Source organism: Osmerus mordax, chromosome 27, assembly GCF_038355195.1.
Source record: "Osmerus mordax isolate fOsmMor3 chromosome 27, fOsmMor3.pri, whole genome shotgun sequence".
In the NCBI taxonomy this organism is placed as follows: Eukaryota; Metazoa; Chordata; class Actinopteri; order Osmeriformes; family Osmeridae; genus Osmerus; species Osmerus mordax.
This window is the reverse complement of record NC_090076.1, coordinates 7,331,841-7,358,236: the sequence shown is the minus strand read 5'-3', so window position 1 is coordinate 7,358,236 and position 26,396 is coordinate 7,331,841. Positions and strand designations below refer to the sequence as shown.

At 51.3% G+C, this 26,396-nt stretch overlaps 1 protein-coding gene across 1 annotated transcript in view; it reads left to right on the top strand.

Moving 5' to 3' along the window:
- dennd1b (DENN/MADD domain containing 1B) overlaps positions 1-22,609 on the top strand; it is a 49,254-nt gene extending 26,645 nt beyond the window's left edge. Inside the window, 10 exon segments of the mRNA XM_067230526.1 lie at positions 4,266-4,391; positions 6,245-6,346; positions 9,143-9,233; positions 11,434-11,474; positions 12,641-12,676; positions 12,995-13,051; positions 13,846-13,932; positions 20,908-20,987; positions 21,396-21,615; positions 21,810-22,609. Coding sequence (XP_067086627.1) covers positions 4,266-4,391; positions 6,245-6,346; positions 9,143-9,233; positions 11,434-11,474; positions 12,641-12,676; positions 12,995-13,051; positions 13,846-13,932; positions 20,908-20,987; positions 21,396-21,615; positions 21,810-22,598 — 1,629 coding nt within the window. The 3' untranslated portion in view covers positions 22,599-22,609.
- The last annotated feature ends 3,787 nt before the right edge of the window (positions 22,610-26,396 follow it).

Below are 26,396 nucleotides of genomic sequence, written 5' to 3'. Positions count from 1 at the left end.
TTTAATTGCGTCCCCATGGCTTTCTATCCCTGGACAGAATCTTTAACTAAACATCATTTTTCTTTTGGTACAAAAAAGTTATTTTTTTAACCACACACAAGTGTCAGGGTCATAATTTGGGAGTTTTATGTGAGCTTGTGCTAATTTTGTTGGGTCTGATGTATTTGTTGGGTTTCCACTTTAATTCTCGCTATAATTTTTTACCATCTCAACTTTGCATAGGCATAAATATTGTTTTTCTTTTTCTATTCTTTACTGAATCAAGACGATTATATTAGTTTTTTCCCATATTTTATGCTAATTGTCAGTGCTGTGAAGATGTACATAAATAACCAAGAAACATAATTAGGGCTTTTTTTGTACCTTTTGCCAGTGGAAAACTTACATTTAGACTTGTTTCCTGGAACTTGATCTTCCTTGTTTGGGAGCTCAAACTGTGTGTCTAGAATATGGCAGATGACCTGAACTAACATGAGACCAGTTCAGTCAACATCATTGACTCTTCAGATTTGTTGTTTTATGTGGATGTAGATTAGTTTCTGAGCTTGCATATAACAAGTTAATCTGTTAAATGGTGGCCCCTTACTGTGTGTGTGTGTGTGTGTGTGTGTGTGTGTGTGTGTGTGTGTGTGTGTGTGTGGCCCGCTCGGTAGTAGAATCACCTTCAGTCGGTCCCGTCTCTTACCGGGAGGCAAAGCCCGTCATTGCACCTGCTAATTATCTTCTCCAGCTGGAGAGTTAAATGGAGATCTGTTCTCCATCTGACCTCTGACCTCCTGCTCTTTACGTGACGTACTTCAGGCCCTGTTTGGGGGTCGCCGGGCAGGGTCTTAATGAGGCCCCGTGTCTGCCCTCAGTGGGCTCCCCGCCTCCGACGCCCCGCTTTCATCCTCTCCCATCCTCCCTTGATGTAAATTGAAAAGATCACAGCTATGGGGAAAAGACCTATACTGGAAAGGCCTCTCTGCATAGATTATGAATATCATAACTCAACTGTTTTTTTTTTTCTCTCTCTTTTTCTTTCTTTCTTTCTTTGGTTCCCCCGCTCTCTCGCCCTCTTCCTGGCTCCTTACCACCCTCCCTCCATCTCTCTTTCCTCCTCTCTCGCTCTCCTCTCTCTCCCTCTTTCCACTGTCCCTCTCCTATTTCGTTCCCTTTCTCGCTCTCCCTCCTTCTCCCCCTCCCCTCTTTCCCTCCCTATCCCTCTCTCTGCAACCCCCCCCCCCTTCCTCCTCTCTCTACAATGCTATCGTTCTAATTGGACCCAATGGGGGAGTCTCTTACTTTGATCTGATCATTGCCTGTGTGACTTTACACTAAAAAATGTCACTGCCAAATAGGGTTATCACCTGTGGAGCCGAGGCCTCCTCTGATGCTCACTCTCCTCTCGTTAGCACCGCTCAGAGTATAATAGTTAATTAATCTGACAGAGTCATTACCGCTCCAGCGTGCATGATGAGACGCGCGCGTGCCGCAGTCAAAACCCAATTATTCATCGCAAGTGTGTTAGTTTTTTATTTCCCTGTCTCCGACGTGTTTACATTGCGTTACCCTGTACGGGTTTCGATAACGCATCGTGGGATTCATTATTTGGCTAAACAAAATAAAAACGTCGAAAACATGCTTTTTTTTTCGCAAATATATACCGGAGATGTGTTTTGAAAATCTCTGTGTCACTTAACCGACGTTTTATTCCACCTCACTCCCAGAAACAAAAGTTTATTGTGTCTCTCTCTTTCATTAAAAGAGAATTAGCTAGCGATAGTGTAGCTGATGGCGTGCAGAACTCACTGTGCCATCCCCAAGACCCTGGCAGTCTTCAGGGTCCCCCCCCAGTCAGAATGACAGAGTATTTGCTTTGATTCTTCTGGAACCCCCCACCATCCCCAAAAAAGAGTTTCATGATTTGCAGGGGAACCAGCAAACTCACATAACCATGAAATATTTATGAAAAATATTGCAGCTTTACATAAACATAAAAGCATTTAGCACAATGAGTGAATACTGAGATGACACTTGTTATATTAACCGTGATAAACTTCTTTGTTTGATGCTTGTGAGCATTTGCCATGGCAGCGCTGGGACACTGCAGAGAGCAGAGGAGCCCAGGGGAGGAGGAAGAGATCCTCGTTTTGTGCCTGTCCCACATTAAGATTTCCTCTCTCTCTGCCTCTCTCTCCGCCTCTCTCTTTCTCTCTCTCTCTGCCTCTCTCTCTCTTCGCCTCTCTCTTTCTCTTTCTTTCTTATCTCTCTCTCTGCCTCTCTCTCTCTCTTTATCTCTCTATCTCTCTCGCCCCTGAATGAACACTCTGCTTCTCCTCCCTGCTACTCTCAGACAACTGTGTCGGCTCCTCTCACTGGTGCATACAGACAAGGGAAGGTTCTCTCGGAGCGCGCTCCCTGTGTGTTTGTATTTGTGTGAGGGGGATTACAAATCTAACTGCTGTTAAACAGTAGTAGTTCAGTGTTACAGTTACAGGAAAATGCGTCCCATGTCTGGGTCTGTACTTCTAAAAACGCACAGCCAGCAACAGAGAGAAGGCAACTCTCTCCCCCCAACCCCCCCACCTCCTGGTCAGTAGGACTGAAACGGCAGCCGTCCTAAAACAGGCCGCCCTGTGCCCCACTCCTCTTCAGACCCAGGCAACCCGTGCAGGGAACACTCGCTGTAGAGATCACAGTTCTAGTGGTGAGTTACCCTGGAACACTCGCTGTAGAGATCACAGTTCTAGTGGTGAGTTACCCTGGAACACTCGCTGTAGAGATCACAGTTCTAGTGGTGAGTTACCCTGGAACACTCGCTGTAGAGATCACAGTTCTAGTGGTGAGTTACCCTGGAACACTCGCTGTAGAGATCACAGTTCTAGTGGTGAGTTACCCTGGAACACTCGCTGTAGAGATCACAGTTCTAGTGGTGAGTTACCCTGGAACACTCGCTGTAGAGATCACAGTTCTAGTGGTGAGTTACCCTGGAACACTCGCTGTAGAGATCACAGTTCTAGTGGTGAGTTACCCTGGAACACTCGCTGTAGAGATCACAGTTCTAGTGGTGAGTTACCCTGGAACACTCGCTGTAGAGATCACAGTTCTAGTGGTGAGTTACCCTGGAACACTCGCTGTAGAGATCACAGTTCTAGTGGTGAGTTACCCTGGAACACTCGCTGTAGAGATCACAGTTCTAGTGGTGAGTTACCCTGGAACACTCGCTGTAGAGATCACAGTTCTAGTGGTGAGTTACCCTGGAACACTCGCTGTAGAGATCACAGTTCTAGTGGTGAGTTACCCTGGAACACTCGCTGTAGAGATCACAGTTCTAGTGGTGAGTTACCCTGGAACACTCGCTGTAGAGATCACAGTTCTAGTGGTGAGTTACCCTGGAACACTCGCTGTAGAGATCACAGTTCTAGTGGTGAGTTACCCTGGAACACTCGCTGTAGAGATCACAGTTCTAGTGGTGAGTTACCCTGGAACACTCGCTGTAGAGATCACAGTTCTAGTGGTGAGTTACCCTGGAACACTCGCTGTAGAGATCACAGTTCTAGTGGTGAGTTACCCTGGAACACTCGCTGTAGAGATCACAGTTCTAGTGGTGAGTTACCCTGGAACACTCGCTGTAGAGATCACAGTTCTAGTGGTGAGTTACCCTGGAACACTCGCTGTAGAGATCACAGTTCTAGTGGTGAGTTACCCTGGAACACTCGCTGTAGAGATCACAGTTCTAGTGGTGAGTTACCCTGGAACACTCGCTGTAGAGATCACAGTTCTAGTGGTGAGTTACCCTGGAACACCGTCTTGCTTCACGGACCAAGGAGGAGGAGAAAGGGAAAAACAAAGTAGAAGTGATTAGAGGGAGAGAAAGAGAGAGGGAGGGGGAGATAGAGGGAGAGAGAGAGGGGGAGAGAGGGGGAGAGAGGGGGAGAGAGGGGTCTGATGGAGTCTGTATAGTGGCTCCTCTTCCTCCCTCTCCGCTGCTCCCGCCATCCTATTCTCAATTAGCAGAGCAGCAGGTGCTCTCGGCAGCACAACAGATAAGCTGGGAGGGAGGAGGCAAACTTCTCTTTAGCTTCCAGTCTTTTTTTTGGGACCTGCAAATGTGACACTTCACACCCTCAATGGGTCGGCTGTTCCCTACAGAGGTGATAATTTAACTTTTACCCCTCTCTCCCCCTTTTTTCATCCACTCCCCACCTCGATCTCTTCCCCTCCCCCTTCCTCCCCTCTCTCCCCCTCTCCTCTCTTTCTCTCTTTATAAATGTTTCTCTCAGGTTTCCTCTCTGAAGAGCAAGCTGAAGAAACAGTCCACCGCCACAGGAAGTGGTGTGTCCAGGGCGTTCCTGCGGACTCAAGCTGCTCTGTTTGGATCCTACCGGGACTCCCTCAGATACAAGCCTGTAAGATTCCTCAGATAGAAACCTGCTTAATAAGCCTGTAGTGTCCTGCCATGTGTACTTTTCCCGAGCCCAGTCAGATTCCAGTTGTTTCTGGACTGATTTACATTTAGTCATTTAGCAGACGCTCTTACCCAGAGCGACTTACAGTAAGTACAGGGACATTCCCCCCGAGGCAAGTAGGGTGAAGTGTCTTGCCCAAGGACACAACGTCATTTGACACGTCCGGGAATCGAACTGGCAACCTTCAGATTACGAGCCCGACTCCCTCACCACTCAGCCACCTGACTCCCTTAGTGGCTGAAGGTTAAAAAAAAAAAAAAAAAAAATGTTTTCTCCCGCTGAGTAAAGGTGGGCTTGTCTGAACTCCTGAAATGTCAGGGAAGCTGCAAAGAGCTCTCTCGTTTTGAAGCTCGATTTTAGCCACTTCGCAGTATCACTCGCTATCCAAACCCTTAACATTTCTCTCTCTTTGCTTATCAATTGAAGCTGTGGTTGAGCACTCAGCAGACTATGGTTCGTCCTGTTTGTCAAATAGCAGAGCCTTTGTACAGCGGCTTTGAGAATAATTGGAGTGTGTAGACTCCCGCAGTGTGGATACATAATTGATGTTGTCTCTGTTGTCTGTGTACAGACAGTGTATGTGAAACATACTGTCTTCCATCAGACAGAAACACTTAAAGGAAAGTGTGTGTGTGTGTGTGTTTGTGTGTTGGCGTCAAAGCCTGCCATCTCTCCATAGGATCTCAACACACACACACACACATTTACTAACCCCACAACCCCATCTCCAACCGCTCTGGCACATGATCTCACTGCATAGATCTAATCTGGTCTCCCGAGTATCAGTGCCACCGTAAACAAGAGGCCCGTGGTGAACCATCCTGGAGGGGCGGTTTGTTTCGACACATAACGCAGCCCAGCCAGAGAGATCGCGATAGCCCCATATGCATTGACAGACGGGAGGGAGGTTGTACCAAGGGGCCCCTTGCTGAGTGTGTAAATGAAATGATGCAGGGGGGGGGGGGGAAACGATAATGAGATATCAAGCAAAATGGCTGATGGTAACAACATTATATAGGGCATCAGTTTTTCTTCCTGGAGCAGGCCGCCTGTTGTCCGTCTCCTCAGAGTGCACACCCGTGAGAGGAAGGGGGAGCTGGAAATAGGGTCCATTTATGTATCGACGACGTCTGGTGATGGGTTGTAATTCTGGCGAGGAGACGTCTCTGCTGAACCCGTGTTGGCGTTGGAGACGGGTGGAGTTTAAGGAATAGGCTCCAAATGAGACCGGAACATTCCTGTTCTTCCCACCAAAGTGATGTAATCTGAGCAGTGGTATTACCCTTAAATGGGACCAGCCTCAATAGTGTGTGTGTGTGTCGTTTCTCACGCTAACGCAATAACGTTGTTGAGCATATATGCTAATGATGGTTAATTTGCGTGGTGTAATTTCTGCAGGCTTCGCTTGATTGGCTAACTGTAGCTGTGTTGTCATCGCTAGCCTATAGCCTACAGGCGGACTGTAATGATGTAAGATACTGTGGTGTACAGTAATGTGTGTGTATGTGTGTGTGAACAATTATGTCTGTGGCACCAAGTGTGCTGGCGGAGGTGGGCACTGTAGTACTTTTACTACCGGTAGTAAAACAATCTCTTGGAAAGGTCTGGAAAGATTCTTCACGACTCCTCATCCCTTCATCCTCCCTTGGTGTGCCTGAAGTAAGAATCCTCACTGTTTATCATGCAGGTGTTTTAAAAGGTGCTTTGACAGCCCGGGGTCATTTCCCTTGAAGCGAATTGTGTTTTGTGTCCACTGAGAGCGAATCACCTCCCGTGTTCTTGCCGTTGTCCAGGGAGAGCCAATCACGTTCTGCGAGGAGAGCTTCGTGGCCCATCGCTCCAGCACCATGAGGATCTTCCTGGAGATGGCCGTCAATCTGCAGCTCTTCAAACAGGTGTGTGTGTGTCTCTGACTGTGTGTGTGTGTGTGTGTGTGTGTGTGAATATGTGTGCGTGTGTGTGTCTCAGAGGGTGTGTTCGAAACGCAACTCTGGACCTTTTAAACAAACAGGCCGACGAACCTACGATCAAACGTGACGGTGTAATGGAGAGTTCCTCTCCTGTGTCGTGCGCGCCCGTCTCCCCTCTGCCAGGGCACTGTTCCCCCCCGGCCTTGATGACCGTGTGATTTACACTCGGGCTTTTGTTTCGGACGCCCTGCCCGTCCATAACTTTCCCAGGCATCGGAAGATAGCGAGCGCTAGTTCAAAGCCTCCCTTCCCACCGTGCTCCCGTCTGTGTGGTAGCTTAGCGTAGGGCCGTTATCTCCATCACCCCCCCCCCTCCCCCCCTCCCCCTCTCCCACCCCTTCTATCTCCTCCTCCTCCCTGCTGCAGTGAGAGAGGCCAGCACTCCTCAGCTCTGCTCTGGCCCTGACCCACATCCGCTTACACACACACAGGCTTACACACACACACATTGACAAACACACTCCCTCCCTTTTTGGGAAAATTCTTTCTCTATCTCTCTCTCTTTCTGGCTCTCCCTGGATCTGTCGGACACACACATACACACACTCTTTCAGACAAGGTCCATCTCGACCCATCCCTATCGCCGCCCGTTCAGAGCAGAACATGTGGGGGAAAGCTGCCAAGAGAATCTGGAGGAATGGCTGTCAACAATAACCTGCTTTCTATCAACCTTCACACATAGACACACGCATGTGTACACACACGTATGCACGCACACACACACACACACACACACACAGACAGACATACGGGGACACACACTTATGCACTTGCACACAAGCGCATAGGTCGGGAGGTACTTAACCCTCACGTTCTGGAACTCCCTGGTTCTAGAACCCCCAGCGGGGGGGGTTCATGTTCTAGAACTCCCCTGCATCCATGTTTGTCAGTTGGGGTCAGTGGTCAGCCGCAGGGCCGGGAAGTAAAGGATCAGAACTAAACCACAGAACAGGGCTGTGTGTGGCCCATCAGAGCGCATCAGAGTCCGGCATCTGAGCACATCGGGTCGTCCATCCATCCCGGCCGTGTCTGACAGCAGGCGAGACGTCTCACTTCCTCTGCGTCGGCAAACAGACGACTCGACAGGTGCGTCAGACGAGAAGAGCCACGCCCCTCTTCAGATATCCACAGACCAGGCTCAAACCCCCTCCCACTCTAGTACAGCCACAGGCCTCTTAGCAGGACTCACTCACTGCCTCTTTGGATCAAAGCGTCCGATTCCATTATCGTTGTCATTATCGTGATTTGAATAAGGAGGCAAATAATAACATTCGACAGAGGAGTTGAATGTTTGTCTGCGTCAGCACAGGATGGAGCAAGCTGCGCCGTGTTCTCGTGTTCTTACTTCTCTCTCATCTCTCTGAGATCTGCTTTTGAAGCACCAGCCCCTCGAAAAACAAAAACAAACCCCCCCCAAACAAACGCCGCGTACGCACACTCCCACGCTGAAGGCAGGCCGCGGCGAGCCCTCTCTGCGTTCTGGAGAGGCCATTGTCTGCCTCCGGGTAACGCCTAATTACGGACCTGGAGTCTGGAGAGGTAATCCTGGGTAGGAGGATGAGGGGGGGGATAAGTGAGGCTTTGGCGAGGTGATGATTTGGGTTGATTATGTGCACTAATTGGGCCAGTGGCTGAAAGCTGCAGTCTCATCTCTCATTAAAACAATCTAATGATGGAAGTTCCCCTCCGCCAGCTCAGCCGGTGAGCAGGGCACTAGTTAGCTAGCTAGTTAGCTGCTGCCCCTCTGAGACATCCACCCAAACAGATGATAAACACTACACCCAGACACACACTGGACTATAAATAGCTCTCCCAGCAAGGCCTGTAGGCCGAAGCCAACCACAACATGGCTCGATCATAGAGGGATATTGCCAGCTCAGTGGTTCAGTGGTTTGACTGCAGATCAAGAGGTTGCAGGTTTGATTCCCCCTCTGTGCATTGCCTTGGATACAAAATGGTCTGCTGAATAAGGTGCAGCTGGAAGGATAGGCGGTGTAACCCGTCTGTGAGGACAGGACTGTTTTAGGTGGTTTTGGTTCTGGTACCAGTCGATCCTCACATCTTGAGCCGATTCACCCGTTACTCCTGGGACGGTACCAGGCTTCTGCCTGCTGCCTCAGAACCAGAACCAGACCTCTTATCATGAGCCACGCCGATAAGAACTCTTTGATGTTTTATGGCTTTTATTTGATTTCTTTGTTGTTTTTTTTCTTTTTTTTTCTTCTTTCTCTCTTCGGTCAGTGGTTGTAAAACCTCCTCCGTAGAGACTTTCATGTCGGAACGCCTAGAACATTCCGCCGTTTTAGTTCCATATTCATCGCAGAAGCGAAGGTTTGCGTACGAGTGCGCGTGCATCCATGTTCGTGAACGCGTGCGAACGCGCGTGTGTGTGTTGGTGTGTGTGTGTTGGTGTGTGACGCGTAACGGCCAGGTTATTACAACCGTATTTATGAGATGTGTTTAATAACCTCCATGTGACAAAGGGAGGAAATGAAGTCGCATGGCGATGCTGACGGTGTGTAGCGCACACGTCTGCCAGCCTAATCCCTCACCTGCTCCCCATTACCAAATCCCTGCCACCCCCTTAATCTGGGGCAGGGGCTGGAGCAGGTAGGATTAAAACGCTCTGTGGTGTGCTGTGTTTTTTCACCTGGCTCCCACCCCCCCCCCCCCCCCCCCTCCCTCTCCTTTAATAAGCTGTGCTGTTATTTATGGTTGCAGTTTATTGACGGCAGGCTGGCCAAATTGAACGCAGGCCGAGGCTTCACCGACGTGTTTGAAGAGGAGATCACCCTGGGGGGCTTCTGTGGAAGTGAGTGGATCAAACATGGGACTGGTCTGGTCTGGTCTGGTCTGGGCTGGTCTGGTCTGGTCTGAACTGAACTGGTCTGGGCTGGGCTGGTCTGGTCTGGTCTGGTCTGGGCTGGGCTGGGCTGGTCTGGGCTGGTCTGGTCTGGTCTGGGCTGAACTGGTCTGGGCTGGTCTGGTCTGGTCTGGTCTGGGCTGAACTGGTCTGAGCTGGTCTGGGCTGGGCTGGTCTGGTCTGGTCTGGTCTGAACTGGTCTGAGCTGGTCTGGGCTGGGCTGGTCTGGTCTGGTCTGAACTGGTCTGAGCTGGTCTGGTCTGGTCTGAACTGGTCTGGGCTGGTCTGGTCTGGGCTGGTCTGGGCTGAGCTGGTCTGGTCTGGGCTGAGCTGAGCTGGTCTGGGCTGAACTGGTCTGGTCTGGGCTGAGCTGGTCTGGTCTGGTCTGGGCTGAGCTGGTCTGGTCTGGGCTGAGCTGGTCTGAGCTGGTCTGAGCTGGTCTGAGCTGGTCTGGTCTGGGCTGAGCTGGTCTGGTCTGGTCTGAGCTGGTCTGAGCTGGTCTGGTCTGGTCTGGTCTGGGCTGAGCTGGTCTGGTCTGGTCTGAGCTGGTCTGGTCTGGTCTGGTCTGGGCTGGTCTGGGCTGAGCTGGTCTGGTCTGGTCTGAGCTGGTCTGGGCTGAGCTGGTCTGGTCTGGTCTGGTCTGGTCTGGTCTGGTCTGGGCTGAACTGGTCTGGTCTGGGCTGAGCTGGTCTGGTCTGGTCTGGGCTGAACTGGTCTGGTCTGGGCTGAGCTGGTCTGGTCTGGTCTGGGCTGAGCTGGTCTGGTCTGGGTTGAACTGGTCTGGTCTGGGCTGAGCTGGTCTGGTCTGGTCTGGGCTGAGCTGGTCTGGTCTGGTCTGGTCTGGTCTGGTCTGGGCTGAGCTGGTCTGGTCTGGGCTGAGCTGGTCTGGTCTGGTCTGGGCTGAGCTGGTCTGGTCTGGTCTGGGCTGGTCTGGTCTGGGCTGAGCTGGTCTGGTCTGGGCTGAGCTGGTCTGGTCTGGGCTGAGCTGGTCTGGTCTGGTCTGGGCTGAGCTGGTCTGGGCTGGTCTGGTCTGGTCTGGTCTGGGCTGAACTGGTCTGGTCTGGGCTGAACTGGTCTGGTCTGGTCTGGGCTGAACTGGTCTGGTCTGGGCTGAGCTGGTCTGGTCTGGGCTGAGCTGGTCTGGTCTGGTCTGGGCTGAGCTGGTCTGGTCTGGTCTGGGCTGAACTGGTCTGGTCTGGGCTGAGCTGGTCTGGTCTGGTCTGGGCTGAACTGGTCTGGTCTGGTCTGGTCTGGGCTGAGCTGGTCTGGTCTGGTCTGGGCTGAACTGGTCTGGTCTGGGCTGAGCTGGTCTGGTCTGGTCTGGTCTGGTCTGGGCTGAACTGGTCTGGGCTGAACTGGTCTGGTCTGGGCTGAACTGAACTGGTCTGGGCTGAGCTGGTCTGGTCTGGGCTGAGCTGGTCTGGTCTGGGCTGAGCTGGTCTGGTCTGGTCTGGGCTGGTCTGGTCTGGGCTGAGCTGGTCTGGTCTGGGCTGAGCTGGTCTGGTCTGGGCTGAGCTGGTCTGGTCTGGTCTGGGCTGAGCTGGTCTGGGCTGGTCTGGTCTGGTCTGGGCTGAACTGGTCTGGTCTGGGCTGAACTGGTCTGGTCTGGTCTGGTCTGGGCTGAACTGGTCTGGTCTGGGCTGAGCTGGTCTGGTCTGGGCTGAGCTGGTCTGGTCTGGTCTGGGCTGAGCTGGTCTGGTCTGGTCTGGGCTGAACTGGTCTGGTCTGGTCTGGGCTGAGCTGGTCTGGTCTGGGCTGAACTGGTCTGGTCTGGTCTGGGCTGAGCTGGTCTGGTCTGGGCTGAACTGGTCTGGTCTGGGCTGAGCTGGTCTGGTCTGGTCTGGTCTGGGCTGAACTGGTCTGGGCTGAACTGGTCTGGTCTGGGCTGAACTGAACTGGTCTTGTCTGAACTGGTCTGGGCTGAACTGGTCTGGTCTGGGCTGAACTGGTCTGGTCTGGTCTGGGCTGAACTGGTCTGGTCTGGGCTGAACTTGACTTGACTTGATTCGTTTGGTTTAAACTGGACCAGACTAGTCTGGTTTCTTATATCCATCCCTACACAGTCAACAGCCTAACATACAGTAAAACATATTTAGAAACAATGCTCTCAAGTGCTCATGCTAAATATGATTCTCTGTTCTCCCTTCAGGTAATTCCAGATCCTATCAACAATGGATGGACACTGTGAAGGTAAGCAGGAATCAGATTAACATGCTGTCTTTCAGAATAGCTGAAGAATGTTCTGTAGAATGGGAGCTGCAGAAGATGGTGTTTCTGGTATTTGGTTATTGGGAGGTGGACAGGAGGGGGCTGGTGTTGGGGGGCGGTTGTGGATGGGACAGAGGGAGAGTTGTAGTTGGAGGCTGCCTGGAGAAGTGGTCTTCGCTCCACGTGTCTCCGACGATTGCAGGAGGACAGTTGAGATGGGGAGGGAGAGGGTGAGACAAGGAGGGTGAGGGAGAGATGAAGAGGAAGAGGGTGAGACAGGTAGGTAGAGGGTGAGACGGGTAGGTAGAGGGTGAGACGGGGAGGGAGAGGGTGAGACGGGGAGGGAGAGGGTGAGACGGGGAGGGAGAGGGTGAGACAGGGAGGGTGAGACAGATAGGGAGAGGGTTAGACAGGTAGGGAGGGTGAGGCAGGGAGGGAGAAGGTGAGACAGGGAGGGAGAGGGTGAGACGGGTAGGTAGAGGGTGAGACAGGGAGGGTGAGGGAGAGATGGGGAGGGAGGGGGTGAGACAGGGAGGGAGATGGTGAGACAGGGAGGGAGAGGGTGAGACAGATAGAGAGAGGGTGAGACGGAGAGGGCGGTGATTGGACATTTGACGTGACAGGCTCCCGTCTCCGGCGTGGCGTGTTGATGCTGTCAGGAAACACGGACACAGCTCTGTCGGAGCGAGCGTAGAACATAAGCCCCCGTTCTCCTCCCGTCAGACGGAGCAGAATTAGTTCTCCAGAGTGCTCTTCAAAGGTTTGTTAAAGTTCACATCTGCTGACTGACAGGGATCTATAAAGAGCTGCCTTTCACCTCTGCTCTCATCCGGCGCTCCACTCCAAACCGCCTGCCATTTACACACTTTAGACATTTAGCTTCTCCACGCTGCCTCTGAGCTCTCCGAGTCCTCGCACTAAATACCTGGGAGGGAGGGAGTGAGGGATGGGAAGGAGAGGGAGAGAGAGAGAGGAAGATGGGGCGAGGGAGAAGAGTACATGGAAAGTGAGATGGGTTCTGTGTGGACAGAGGACTGCAGAGACGGAGTGAGGATTGCAAGACTGCAACGTGTGTGTGTGTGTGTGTGTGTGTGTGTGTGTGTGTGTGTATGAGAGCTAACTAACGGAGAATGTGTTGTGTGTTTCAGAGGGGAGGAGCTTTGCTCAACACTGCAGTGACTAAGGCAAGTCCAGCTGTGAGAATGCTGCCCCCCCCCCCATTATTCAGTAACTAAAAACTCTACTATATCCCAAACTCAAATACCATAAGCTGGTATTAACAGGCTGGTATTACAGACTGTCAGTTAAGCTTCCTCTAGAACGGGTCCTGTGTGTGTGTGTGTCGTTTTAGTCCGGTTGGCCTTCTTCCCCAACTTCTGTCTTTGTGTTTTTGTCCACGGCGATCAAAGCATGTCTTGATGTTACATGAAACCAGAGAGGAATATTAATGGTACCTGTTTGGACTACTAATGTGTGTGTGTGTGTGTGTGTGTCCCTCGCAGGCCAGGAGTCATGCCAGGCAGGGCATTAAGGGCATGAGGAGCAGACTGAAACAAAGGGTGAGCAATGTGATGTTACACTTCTCCAGGGCTTACAGTACACACACACACACGATTCATACTCACACACATTTAAAACACACACATTGCACACGTACAGACACTCACACACTCACCCACTTTATACCCAGACCCACACTGCTTAGTATGTAGCCTGTGACTGTGACTGTGATGGTGGTAATGACTTGTGAGGACTGCGTGGCTCTTTGTTCCGGGGTGCGCAGCCCCCTCTGACCCCCCCTCTGGCTGGTGCCTGTCATGTCCTACAGGCCTGGCCGCTGCCTGGTCTTTGTGTGCATATTTCATCAATGATTTCTCAAAGCTAATGTAACGAGGTGTTTGTTTCCATAAGGCTGACGGCTTTGATAAGGCAATCACATCTTGGGCGTGTGGGCCAGAGAGGGGAGGGGGGTCTGGTCGTGTGTGTGTGTGTGTGTGTGTAAAGTGGGTGTGTACAGTGGGTGTAGACTTGGTTTAGCCAGATAACCATACAGGTTGGAGTTCCTTCCTGGTGGTGTGTGAGGGGTCAGGGAGATCTCAGATCAGTGCAGCAGGACGCCAGACACACGTTCAATAGAGCATGACTGACCTTGGATAGAAGTGGGATGAATGCGTGAGTGTATGATGCCACAGTGGTGCGTTCTCATCTAATGAGATCTCTGTCTCTACATTCATCTCTCTCTCTCTCTAACCATCTCTCTCTCTCTCTGCATATCTGTTCTTTTCTCTCTTCCCGTCCCATCCTCTCCTCCCTCCCCCCCATCTCTCTCTCTCTCTCTTTCTCCGTCTCTCAGGAAGAGGAGGAAGGGGGTCTGACCTGTGCTGGCTCTCCCACCAGCACCAAGAGCCTATCGCCACGGAGACTGCAGAAGATAAGGAGGGTCAGTGTCTCTCTGTCCTAACACACGCACACACACACACACCTCTACTCTACTGTAGCTAGCAGGTGAACGGCTGGCGTGCTGGGTTTATTGATAAGCAGGTTCGGACCCGATGTTCAGTTGTTGGAAGGTCATGCTGTTCCACAGTCCAAGGTCGGCCGTTCACAAGCGTTCTGCTCGGTGATTCCTGTGGACAGACGTCTGACAGTCAGAACCCCCCCCTATGAAGTCCTCCTGTTATCTGGTAACTGGCACATCTAAGTCAGCGTTGCTTAGATGTTCTGTAAACAGACTCCCAGGGGTAGGTGCCAGGGATCATGGTGACTCAACAACAAAAGAAGGAGTTACAATATTAAATTAAAGTCCAAATAACCTTCTGTAGCGTTTCTCAACCTACTGCACACTACAGGGTGTGTGTGTATTCAAAAACAACCGTGGCAGTGTTGACCAGCAAGGTCAGCTGATGATGTGGTTGCCGTGGCCACGCCCCGGTCCCAGTGTCTCTGTAATGAGCTGTGTTACTCCCCTGGTCTAGCACCGGATTGGGTCAGCACGCAGCACTAATTGGGGGTTTTCTAAAGGGCTGTCCGGAACCCCTCCCCCCCTCACACAGGTTTCTGACAGAGCCCTGTGCATTGCCACGGTAACGGGGCCCAAGGGAGCACTGGTGCAGAGAGAGGAGGCAGTGTCCCAAAGCACTGCTCTCTTCCTTTCTCTCTCTCCCTCCCTCACTCTCTTATTCTCATTCTATCTTTCTATCTTTTCTCTTGCTCTTTCATTCTATCTATCTTGCTCACTACTGCTATTTAATTCAGTCAATTGAGAAAAGTGAATTGAATGTAAAATAACTTAATTCATCATATTATGCAAAACGGATCAGAATCATTTGATTAACTTCAGAAATATTTGCTTCATCATGGACTTTCCGCTCTGTTGAAGCTATCTGGACCCGGATTCTGTACCTCTACCTTAGTCCTGCTGGACATTAGCACAGACCCAGACCTGAGCCTAGCCCCTGGCCTATACACAGATTCAGTCCCATCCCTAGCCTCATCCCCATCCCCAGCCTCATCCCCATCCCCAGCCTCATCCCCATCCCTAGCCTCATCCCTAGCCCCAGTTTCATCCCCATCCCTAGCCTCATCCCCATCCCTAGCCTCATCCCCATTCCCAGCCTAGCCCCATCCCTAGCCTCATCCCCATCCCTAGCCTCATCCCTAGCCCCATCCCCATCCCCAGCCTAGCCCCATCCCTATCCCCAGTCTAGCCCCATCCCCAGCCTAGCCCCAGCCTCATCCATCGCCCCAGCCCTAACCCCATCCTCATTCCTAGCCCCAACCCTAACCCCATCCTCATTCCTAGCCCCAGCCCTAACCCCATTCCTAGCCCCAACCCTAACCCCATCCTCATTCCTAGCCCCAACCCTAACCCCATCCTCATTCCTAGCCCCAACCCTAACCCCATCCTCATTCCTAGCCCCAACCCTAACCCCATCCTCATTCCTAGCCCCAACCCTAACCCCATCCTCATTCCTAGCCCCAACCCTAACCCCATCCTCATTCCTAGCCCCAACCCTACCCCTAGATGCCTCATGCTAGTTAGAGAGAGAAGCCCATTCATCTGATGTATCATCAGACACACACACAGCCAGGGGCCCACAGTGGAGTTAGGCTCACCGTTTTACAGACATGTGATCCTGCTCCAAGATCATAATTCCTCATACATGTTTAGGATTCATCCTTTTCTGTCATTTGTTTCTCTCCTTGTTAATACGTTTTTACATTATTTGTGATGTAGCGACATTCATTTAGATACTTAAGTAAATCACCTTGTTGATTTAAGGACTTAAGATGGACAGGTGTTATTTTATTAGCACAAAACAAGTGTTTGTCTGCGTGTACATAACCTTGTGTGTGCACTGCTGGTGTGTGTGTGTGTGCTGGTGTGTGTGTGTGCTGGTGTGCGTGCGTGCTGGTGTGTGTGTGCTGGTGTGCGTGCGTGCTTGTGTGTGCGTGCGTGCTGGTGTGCGTGCGTCCTGGTGTGTGTGTGTGCGTGCGTGCTGGTGTGTGTGTGTGTGTGTGTGCGTGCTGGTGTGTGTGTGTGTGTGTGTGTGTGTGTGTGCTGGTGTGTGTGTGTGTGTGTGCGTGTGCGTGTGCGTGCGTGCTGGTGTGTGTGTGCGTGTGCGTGTGCGTGCTGGTGTGTGCGTGCTGGTGTGTGTGTGTGTGCGTGTGTGCTGGTGTGTGTGTGTGTGTGTGTGCGTGTGTGTGTGCTGGTGTGTGTGTGTGTGCTGGTGTGTGTGTGTGTGTGTGCGTGTGTGTGTGTGCTGGTGTGTGTGTGTGTGTGCTGGTGTGTGTGTGTGTGTGCTGGTGTGTGTGTGTGCTGGTGTGTGCGTGTGTGTGTGTGCTGGTGTGTGCGTGTGTGTGTGTGTGCGTGTGTGTGTGTGTGTGCTGGTGCGTGTGTGTGTGTGCTGGTGCGTGTGTGCTGGTGCGTGTGTGTGTGTGCTGGTGCGTGTGTGTGTGTGCTGGTGCGTGTGCGTGTGCGTGCGTGCGTGTGTGCGTGTGCTGGTGCGTGTGCTGGTGCGTGTGTGTGTGTGCTGGTGCGTGTGTGTGTGTGTGTGTGCTGGTGTGTGTGTGTGTGTGTGTGAGCTGTGAGGGCCGCTGCAGCCAGAGTGACAGCAGCTCTGATGGTGACACAGCTCCTTCCTCTGGCGCAGCCAGCCTCCACACCACAGCAGGCCAGGACGCAAACACCCATGTGACACACAGGATATGGAGAAGGGTGTGTGTGTGTGTGTGTGTTTTGCATGTATCTGTCTTTACGTGTCACTAGGAGATTATAGTTTGAATACTTTCATAAAAATAGGGAATGACGAACACTCAACTGCGTGGTGACATGTGGATGAGAGACACGTTCGGTGTGTTTTGTGACTTTAACGGGGACGTGTGCGTTTGGTAATTGTCTTTCCTCTGGCTCCATGAACCCTCAGCGGTCAGGAACAGATATTCCCTTCTTGCCTGAAACCAAAGTGCCATCTGCTGGTGGCGCAGGGGTACTGCACCCACCCAACACGTTTGGTGATTTTACAGCATCGTTTTGGACTTCAGCAGAATGTGCAGAATTTGTCCCCCCCACTCCCTTTCGTCTTTGAGACGGTGTTTTAAAAGCGACAGCTTTCAGAAGCAGCCAGTTGGACAGGGGCGCAGTGGATCCAGCCTCAAACACTGTCTGTGGTTTTAAGCGAACGCCTTTTAAAGAGTGAGACACACTTGGCCTCACTTCTAGCCACTTCTCCTCGGCGTTTGTTTGCATTTTCCAGGCATATCTTCACATTCCCTGCCAAGCTGTGAGATCAGTGCCCACTCAGAAATACCATATGAAATGTATAACGTAGGCCTCGGTTATAAAAGCCAGCGTTACTGGCCGCGGTGCAGAGTGACGTGATTGCTACGCATTACTGGTCATGCGGACGAAAAAATGGAGAAGTGGAAAGCAAGTTTATTTTTTTTCTCCCTTCCTTCAAATATTTCTCCTAGTGGACGTTGATGACTATTTTCCTCTCGTAACCACATAAATGAAAATCGAGATTTATTGTGTCGTATTTGAAGGATTTAGATGCCCAGTTCCATCGGCGTTCCTCTAAATAGATTTCCTACCTTGGCTGTCGTCGTTGGAAAGCAGAAGCCTGACAGAGATGGAGTCCAGGAATACCTGGCGATATTAACTGCATTTCCCCCAGCTTTTGACTTCCCTTAATATATTGTAACATGTGTGTACATGCTTTGACTTCCCTTAATATATTGTAACATGTGTGTACATGCCCCTCATGCTATGTGTATTTCCTACATTATTACACAGCATTAGTACGTAGTGGGAGAGGAAAACTCACTTTGTGTTAGCAGCTGCTGGAGATGAGTCCTGAACATGTGGAGAGGCCTCGTCGACAGAGTTTACCTTGACGGAGGGAAACATCAAGTCCGTTGGTTTATTAAATACGCTATCAAAGACGCAAAACCGCACGATTCATCATCTCTCTTCCAAACCGGTTTACTCGGTTTCAGAGACGGACTGCTTCTGTTTGCACGGTCCATTTGCTGTCTTTTCCCAGCACTCTCAATCTGTACACTGTGAGGAGAGAGGGGGGGGGGGGGGGAGAGACAGGTAGAGAGAGTGTTAATTTAGCAGACACTTATCCAAAGTGACAGGAATCGAGCCAGTTGAATCTCTTGATCTACAATCAAACACTACCAGAGAGAGAGAGAGAGACAGACAGAGAGACAGACAGAGAGAGAGAGAGAGGATGAGAGAGCGTGACTGCGCCAGTCCGTGGTGAGACGAGGGACAGGAAGTGAACATGTGTGATTGTCTGCAGCCATGTGCAGGGCTGGGCAGACGGAAAGCTCTAGAAGGGTCTGGAAGGGTGCACCTTGTTTTAATAAACACCTAGACACACCGAGAGGCCATGCCCTGTAAACATGCCCCACTGCTCATGTGAACAGGCTGACTAGCTTCAAGCTCTGAGTGTGTGTGTGTGTGTGTGTGTGTGTACATGACTATGGGTACACAAGTGCGTGTGCTAATGCAAGTGTGTGTGTGTGTGTGTGTGTACATGACTATGGGTACACAAGTGCGTGTGCTAATGCAAGTGTGTGTGTGTGTGTGTGTACATGACTATGGGTACACAAGTGCGTGTGCTAATGCAAGTGTGTGTGTGTGTGTGTGTGTGTCATTGTGCGTGCATGGCATGGGTGTGTGCCATGCTCGGGGGTGGGGTGCGTGCACCCCTCACCCCCCAGTGTTTCACAGGTGCATCTCATGTCTCTTTGGCTGCCTTGTAGGACTGTGGCCAGATTTACAGCCCTGGCACAGGGATCCATTAAAGCCTTTTTGGGGATCCCAGGCTTGGACCTCTCTGTAATCGTTTTCATTATGGCTTCCAGCTACTAGAGAGGGGGAGATAGAGAGGCAGGGAGAGAGAGGGGAAGAGGGAGAGAGAGGCAGGGAGAGAGAGAGGCAGGGAGAGAGAGGGGACGAGGGAGAGAGAGGCAGGGAGAGAGAGGCAGGGAGAGAGAGAGGCAGGGATAGAGAGAGGCAGGGAGAGAGAGAGGCAGGGAGAGAGAGGGGAAGAGGGAGAGAGAGGCAGGGAGAGAGAGGCAGGGAGAGAGAGAGGCAGGGATAGAGAGAGGCAGGGAGAGAGAGGGGAAGAGGGAGAGAGAGGCAGGGAGAGAGAGGCAGGGAGAGAGAGAGGCAGGGATAGAGAGAGGCAGGGAGAGAGAGGCAGGGAGAGAGAGAGGCAGGGATAGAGAGAGGCAGGGAGAGAGAGAGGCAGGGAGAGAGAGAGGCAGGGAGAGAGAGGGGAAGAGGGAGAGAGAGGCAGGGAGAGAGAGAGGCAGGGAGAGAGAGAGGCAGGGAGAGAGAGAGGCAGGGATAGAGAGAGGCAGGGAGAGAGAGAGGCAGGGAGAGAGAGAGGCAGGGAGAGAGAGAGGCAGGGATAGAGAGAGGCTGGGAGAGAGAGAGGCAGGGAGAGAGAGAGGCAGGGAGAGAGAGAGGCAGGGAGAGAGAGAGGCTGGGAGAGAGAGAGGCAAGGAGAGAGGGTAGAGAGGCACGGCATGGCAGCCTCTGCCGCCTCCACATGTGGTCCTGTTTAGCCCCATGGCTAAGAAGCTTAAGTGGCCACTGCACACATTTCTCCTGCGTTCGTTTTTATGGCGAGGACGGCGGTTAAAGCCGTAAGTGTGTGTCTTATGTGCGTGTACGTGTGTGTGTGTGTGTGTGTGTGTGTGTGTGCCCCCTAACACCCAGCCCAGTCCTCCGGTCTGCCCTGGCCTCTCAGTCCTAAACGAGCCCGGCCAGAGACAGGCTACATTCCGCTGTCTGGCTGGCACTGGGGCAGCTAATCAGGACCGGCTTGGTGCGCTGCGGTAATGCTTCCCCCTGCTTCCCATTCTGGGGAGCTTTTAGGTCCCCCCACCCCCACCACCACCCCTCCTTCTTCCTATCCAATTTTCTCTTTCTTTAGCTCTCCAGGGATTTGTGTCCCCCTTTTCTCTCTCTCTCCCTCTCTCCCTTCCTCTCTTTGGGGTGTGTAAAGGACTGCTCTGTCAGGTTTTGATAATGAGGCAGAAAGAGAGGGGGGGGGGAGAGAGAAGGCAGAGCAAGAGGAGGAGAGGGAGAGACGGTGGGAGAGGGAGGTAGAGGAAGAGAAGGAGGGGTAGAGAGAGAGGTTTAGGGTGCCAGAGAGTCAGTGTATGAGTGAGAACACAGGCAGTGGTACTCAGCAAGGCATGTTAATAGCAGGCCTGAGGCCAGTGTCCTGCCTGCTGGGGAAAGGCTGCGTGCTGGAAAAGCTCGCTCCTTTTACTTGGCCATTAAACATGTTACACAGGTGGCTTATAAAACAGACTGGGCCTGCACCCTGACACACACTGATATCACCCCCACACGCCCACAACTATCTCACTGGAACTCCTCTAACAACACGGTGTGGGGAAATAGAGATGCATACATAGAAATACAGGGGAGAGGTATAGCTCAGTGCTAGAGCATTTGACTCAAGGCTCGCAACTAACTTTTTTTCCCCCTCACTGTCCCAGTACCGTCCCGAAGTACAAAATGAACCGTCCCAAACTGAACTTGACCTGTCCCAAGATGTCAATTCTTGTGTTTTTGCATTTTGACATTCTGACATGAGTCTTGGTTAATTGCAATACTATTTAAGTAATCCATACAGTCGTAGGGCTCAAATCAATGTCTGTATTTCAATGTGAATACACAATCTTCTTGTTTGTTTCATAGTGGGGCTAACACAATTCTTGGTGTGGCTGTAGAAAAAAGTTTTGTAAAGGTTTGAAAAAAGTTTCTAAAGGTTTGAAAAAAGTTTCTAAAGGTTTTGGGGAAAAAAAATCAAAAAGTAACAAAAATATTTTTTTTAAACAGATGGAGTGGGTTTCCCCTTGACTAGTGTTTGTTTTCCCACAGAGTCATTTGACAAAGTATCCCCTGAGAATGGGATGTCCAGACTTCACCATCGATGACGATGAACTGGACACAGCCAGCAAGTATGAAAACTTTATTCAAACACACTTCCAGTCATACACGTGTGTTTTGGGTCTGGTGTTATTAGCGGTGGCTGTCTTAATGTTAACTGTATGTTTGGGTGTTAATGCGCTGGTGCTCTACTTTGCTGAGCCAATGCTGCCCTCTAGTGGTGAAAGATAGTTAAGGCTTCTCGAAAGAATATATTCCCCATGGTCCCCAACACACTGGATAAGCCCATGTGTCTGACATTATACTATAACATACTACTGAATTATAGATGGCCATTTCCAGCATGCTACTGAATTATAGAATACTATTTGTATTTATGTATTTGGGTAGAACAGGTCCTCTGTAAGCTACCTGCTCTCAGGACTGAGTATCTCTACACCTCCTTCCTCCCCCCTCTCCCACAACTCACCCCCTCCTAGGATCTCGTCTGAAGACAGTGGCGAGGTGCCGTCCTACACCGAGGACAGCGACGATTCCTATTCGCTGGAGCTGGACACCGACTCCTCCCAGGCTGGCGGGATGAACCTACTGGAGGAGATCCTGGACTCTCTGAGCACCAGCACAGAGCAGGGCAGACTCAGCGCAGCCAAGAGCCTGGACTTCTTCAGGTCCATGGAGGACATAGACTACACTGCTGCGGTAAAGGAAGGGAGAGAGAGAGGCAGAGAGAGAGAGGGGGAGAGAGAGAGGGGGAGAGAGAGAGGGGGAGAGAGAGTGTGAGGCAGGGAGTGAGTGGATGTTTTTAAGTGAGTGTGAGTGTGGGAGGGAGATCAGATCTCCTTCCTAACCCTTTGCCCTCTTCCTGCTTGCCTTATTGTGCCTTTCTGTTCCAGAACAAGCCCAACCCCCAGAGTGAGAGTAACCAGCTGTGTCCCAGTGGTGAAGGGGGAGGCGGGGGGGAGCAGGGGGGCTGGAACATGGGTCAGGACGACAGTGCCGTCCATGGGAAACACCTGCCCCCGTCGCCTCGCAGGCAGCCCAGCCAGAGGGGGGGAGACCCCCCGCGGGCCCCTCTGACTCCTGTCCCAGCCTCCGCCCCGACGCAGGCCGTGTGTGCCCCTCAGCCCGCGGAGCGCTCCAGTCCTCCCCTACTCCCAGCGTTGCACCAAAACTCCCAAGGACCACCCCCCGTATCCACCCTCACCCAGTCCCCATCCCCCTCATCCCCCCACAGGAACCCCCCCAGCACATCGCCTACCTGCACCTCCGGCCAGCCACTCCCCCAGGTCAGGTATCGCACCATCTCGGACCCCCAGGCCCACTCCGAGCCCCAGGCCCAGGCCCAGCCCCAGGCCAGCTCGTCCATCCTCCGCAGGAAGGTCCTCTCCAAGGAGACGGTGAAGCAGTACCAGGACAAGGCCTTCCTGAGGCAGACCAGCCCGAGCGGGAGCAGGCAGCCTAGCGTGCTGGTGCCCTGGGAGAGGGAGGCCTGCGGGGGGGAGGTGGAGGAGGCCCCGGAGCCAGACAGGGCGTCGGGGGTGGAGAGCCAGGAGAAAGGCCTGCTGGAGGAGATCGAGTCCATGTGTCGTCTCAGCTCGGCCTTCCACACCAGCATGCAGCTCTCCCAGGTCCACTGCAACTCCAGCAGCAACTCCTGCAGAAACAACACGGACAAGTCCTGAGTCGGGGTCAGGGCCACACTTTTCTACTTGGAGGAGGGGGAGGGGGGACGACGACGACGACGACAGGAAACAGGAAATGATGCGTCTCTGGCCTGTGCGCTGTGTATTACTCTACAGTCCCTGTGAAGTTGAGTGCCCTGCCGCACGAAACCCAAACCCAGCTCATCCTAGACGACGCAGAACCCAATGAGACACTGTATTCCCCTCTCTCAAACCGAGACATTTCAGTCTGACAGAACGTTTGACCCTATCGAGCCTGTGATGAGTCGCTCTCGTCAAGAAGACGTACGACTCGCGCTACGCGGTATTAACATCCCTGTTCTGAACAAAACCACGTCTAAGTATAAAAAAAAGACAGTCACACCTCCGTAAATGAATTCAACATTCAATCGATATGCATCCAATAATATTTAAGAATCATTTGCTAATAATTAACAACGTAAAATTCATTCAATATTCTATAATCCGTCATAATAATTCAATATGAATACACTGTATAGATGTTTTAACACGGTGCCTTACACAGGCCTGACCAACGCCCTGACCAACGCCCTGACCGTACTGGTAGATGGTGCCTCAGTCTGGCAGGGTGGGACTAGGGAAGCCTGCTCCTGGCCTGCTGTGTTCACAGACAGTAGTCTAATCCACACTGCTCACCTGGAGGGGCTTCTAGTGGTCCACACTGCACACGAGCAGAGCGTTACACGCTCTCTCTCTCTCTCTCTCTCTCACGTTTCTCAGGATACTCCTATACATCAGGAGGGAAAGGATGTGGAGGTAGAATATCGGATACTGAGGATGAATGAACAGGCCATCTCTCCCTCTCTCTGTCGTCTCTCTCCCTCTCTGTCGTCTCTCCCTCTCTTTCTCTCTGTCGTCTCTCTCCCTCTCTGTCGTCTCTTTCCCTCTCTGTCGTCTCTTTCCCTCTCTGTCGTCTCTCTCCCTCTCTGTCGTCTCTCTCCCTCTCTGTCGTCTCTCTCTGTCGTCTCTCTCTGTCGTCTCTCTCCCTCTCTGTCGTCTCTCTCCCTCTCTGTCGTCTCTCTCCCTCTCTGTCGTCTCTCTCCCTCTCTGTCGTCTCTCTCCCTCTCTGTCGTCTCTCTCCCTCTCTGTCGTCTCTCTCCCTCTCTGTCGTCTCTCTCCCTCTCTGTCGTCTCTCTCCCTCTCTGTCGTCTCTCCCTCTCTGTCGTCTCTCTCCCTCTCTGTCGTCTCTCTCCCTCTCTGTCGTCTCTCTCCCTCTCGTCTCTCTCCCTCTCTGTCGTCTCTCTCCCTCTCTGTCGTCTCTCTCCCTCTCTGTCGTCTCTCTCCCTCTCTCTCTCTCTCTCTGTCGTCTCTTACCCTCTCTGTTGTCTCTCTCTCTGTCGTCTCTTACCCTCTCTGTTGTCTCTCTCTCTGTCGTCTCTTTCCCTCTCTGTTGTCTCTGTCGTCTCTTACCCTCTCTGTTGTCTCTCTCTCTGTCGTCTCTTTCCCTCTCTGTTGTCTCTGTCGTCTCTTTCCCTCTCTGTTGTCTCTGTTGTCTCTTTCCCTCTCTGTTGTCTCTCAGGGGTGGGAGGTGGCCTTGGGCTCCTGCTAGCTAGCGTGGAGGGACGGGGCGTTTCGTTCAGAGTGTCTAGACTCTCCCATGGAGACGCTGCGAGCGTCAGTGGTGTCCAGGAGTAACACGGCAACGATGTGGTCTTCACTGTTATTATGGAATATGCACAATCAATTGTAATTGGGCCCCCATTCAACTTTTTGGGGAAACATTGAACCTACTATGCATAATTGCTTGTGTTTTAACTTGAATACTTTCATTAATTACACGTGGTTAGGTGTTGCTTATGTAATGATTGATAAGATTGTTGGTACTTGGTACAAGGTTAAATGTGTTGAAGTATCATCCTCAAGTCCAGGTGTGTGTGTGTGTGTGTGTGTGTATGCTCTTGTTTAACCAATTGCCCTCAAAAGTATGTATGAACATTTGACCTTGTGGGGTTCTTTTCCTGGGCCCCATAACTTCAAATGCATTTTTAGTGTTAGGGTTAGCGGTCACCATTTTGAATGTTAGTGATTGGTCGGGCCGCATCAGAATAAGAAAGAACCCCAGGATGGGTGTGTGTGTTAGCTTCTGCCACTGTGAGGTGGGCCTTATACGAGTGCTGCCTAGTCTGGCCACAACAAGGATGTGTTTAAGAGGAGTGGTGGCAGTGGTCAGGATCTCAGACAGGATTAGGGTTAGGTCTGCTTATCTCACCACTACTCCCCCCCTCATCCTCGCCCCCCTCATCCTCGTCCCCCTCATCCTCGCCCCCCTCATCCTCGTCCCCCTCATCCTCGCCACCCTCATCCTCGCCCCCCTCATCCTCGCCCCCCTCATCCTCGCCACCCTCATCCTCACCCCCTCATCCAAAGCATTTCAGCTGAGGAAAGTATCAGGTACTTGTTCGTCCGATCATGACTGAAGCACATCCTCGAGACTGTAGTTTGTTTCAGGACCCTGCCTCTTTTGAAAGAGAACATTAGTTACTTTTTGTCTTTTTTTGTAAGGTCTATGCTATGCTACTCTTATGTGTTTCCTTTTCTAATCTCCCATTCTCTTTCTGGATAGTGTTATGCCAATCTTTGTTGTTAAGTAGTATGGACCATATTTTTGCAGACTGAAATCTATTTTACATAAGTAATATATATAATTGGTATAATATATAGCGTGAATATAACATGATTGATTTAAATGTTTTAGATGTTATTTTTGGAAAGAGACCTTGGTCAACCAAGTAAAAAGAAAAGCTTAACATTTCACTCAAAGCCTCTCAATATCTGAACTTTTTATTTTCCATGAACCAAATGAATGATCTGCTGCTTGCTCATGGAAACAGATACGTGCATGTGTAAAAGGTTGTATAGTATTATTTAAGCTCCTTTCTGGACCAACGTTAATTAGCCTGTGCCGGCCCTGTTCTTGTTTTCAGTATGTGATGTATTTAATCAGATCTTCAACATCGTCTGGTGACTACAGTTGCCTTGCCTGCCTTGCGAATGTTTTGCTAAATAACTGTTATTTTTCCTCCAACGTTGATTTATTAGTGAAGAATACTGTGCCGATGACGACTGGTTTGTGCCGTTTTGCTTTGTCAGTGTCTAACCTGCTTCTACTGACGGGGTCAGCGTTGCGTACTGAGGAGTTGCTGTTTCACTGCTGACGCTGCTGTATGTTTACTTTACGACTGCTTACTGACTTGATGTGAGAGGTGAAATCAGTTTCATTTTTGCACATCAGCAATCCTACCACTTCACACCCTTGCACTCGTGTCGTTAAAGATCGAAACTGAAAGGGAGACTTTTCGTTGAACCCAGCTGATCGTGAGGGACGTCCAGAAAGGGTAAAGGTCCAAAGAAGGAGAGGACTGGACTTTGTGGCAAACAAAGCAGTCCATGTCGTGTGTTTGAGCCTCAAAGTCTTTCGAGAGAGGTCATTGGCCAGGAAAAGGGGCATATCACTCATTAGAAAACAACAAACAAGCATGTCTTGTTTTTGAAGTGTCTGATTTCAAACGTAATTCTAGGATCACTGGGTACTGAACATGTTTGGAGTAATAATCCTGTAGATCTGGTACTGGAAGATTTTCATATGTGGTATGCCTAACTGAAGTCTCAATGGTGATAACTCATCTTGCATGTTCTCAATGCAGAGAAAAACTGTCTTGAATGAACAACGTAGGTCAACAGTGCTATTGAGTGAATGGTCTGTATGCACTGTGAACTGATATACAAATAAATGATATTCATGTTTATGCTACATTCGGGTGTTTGTGGTGTGTTAAA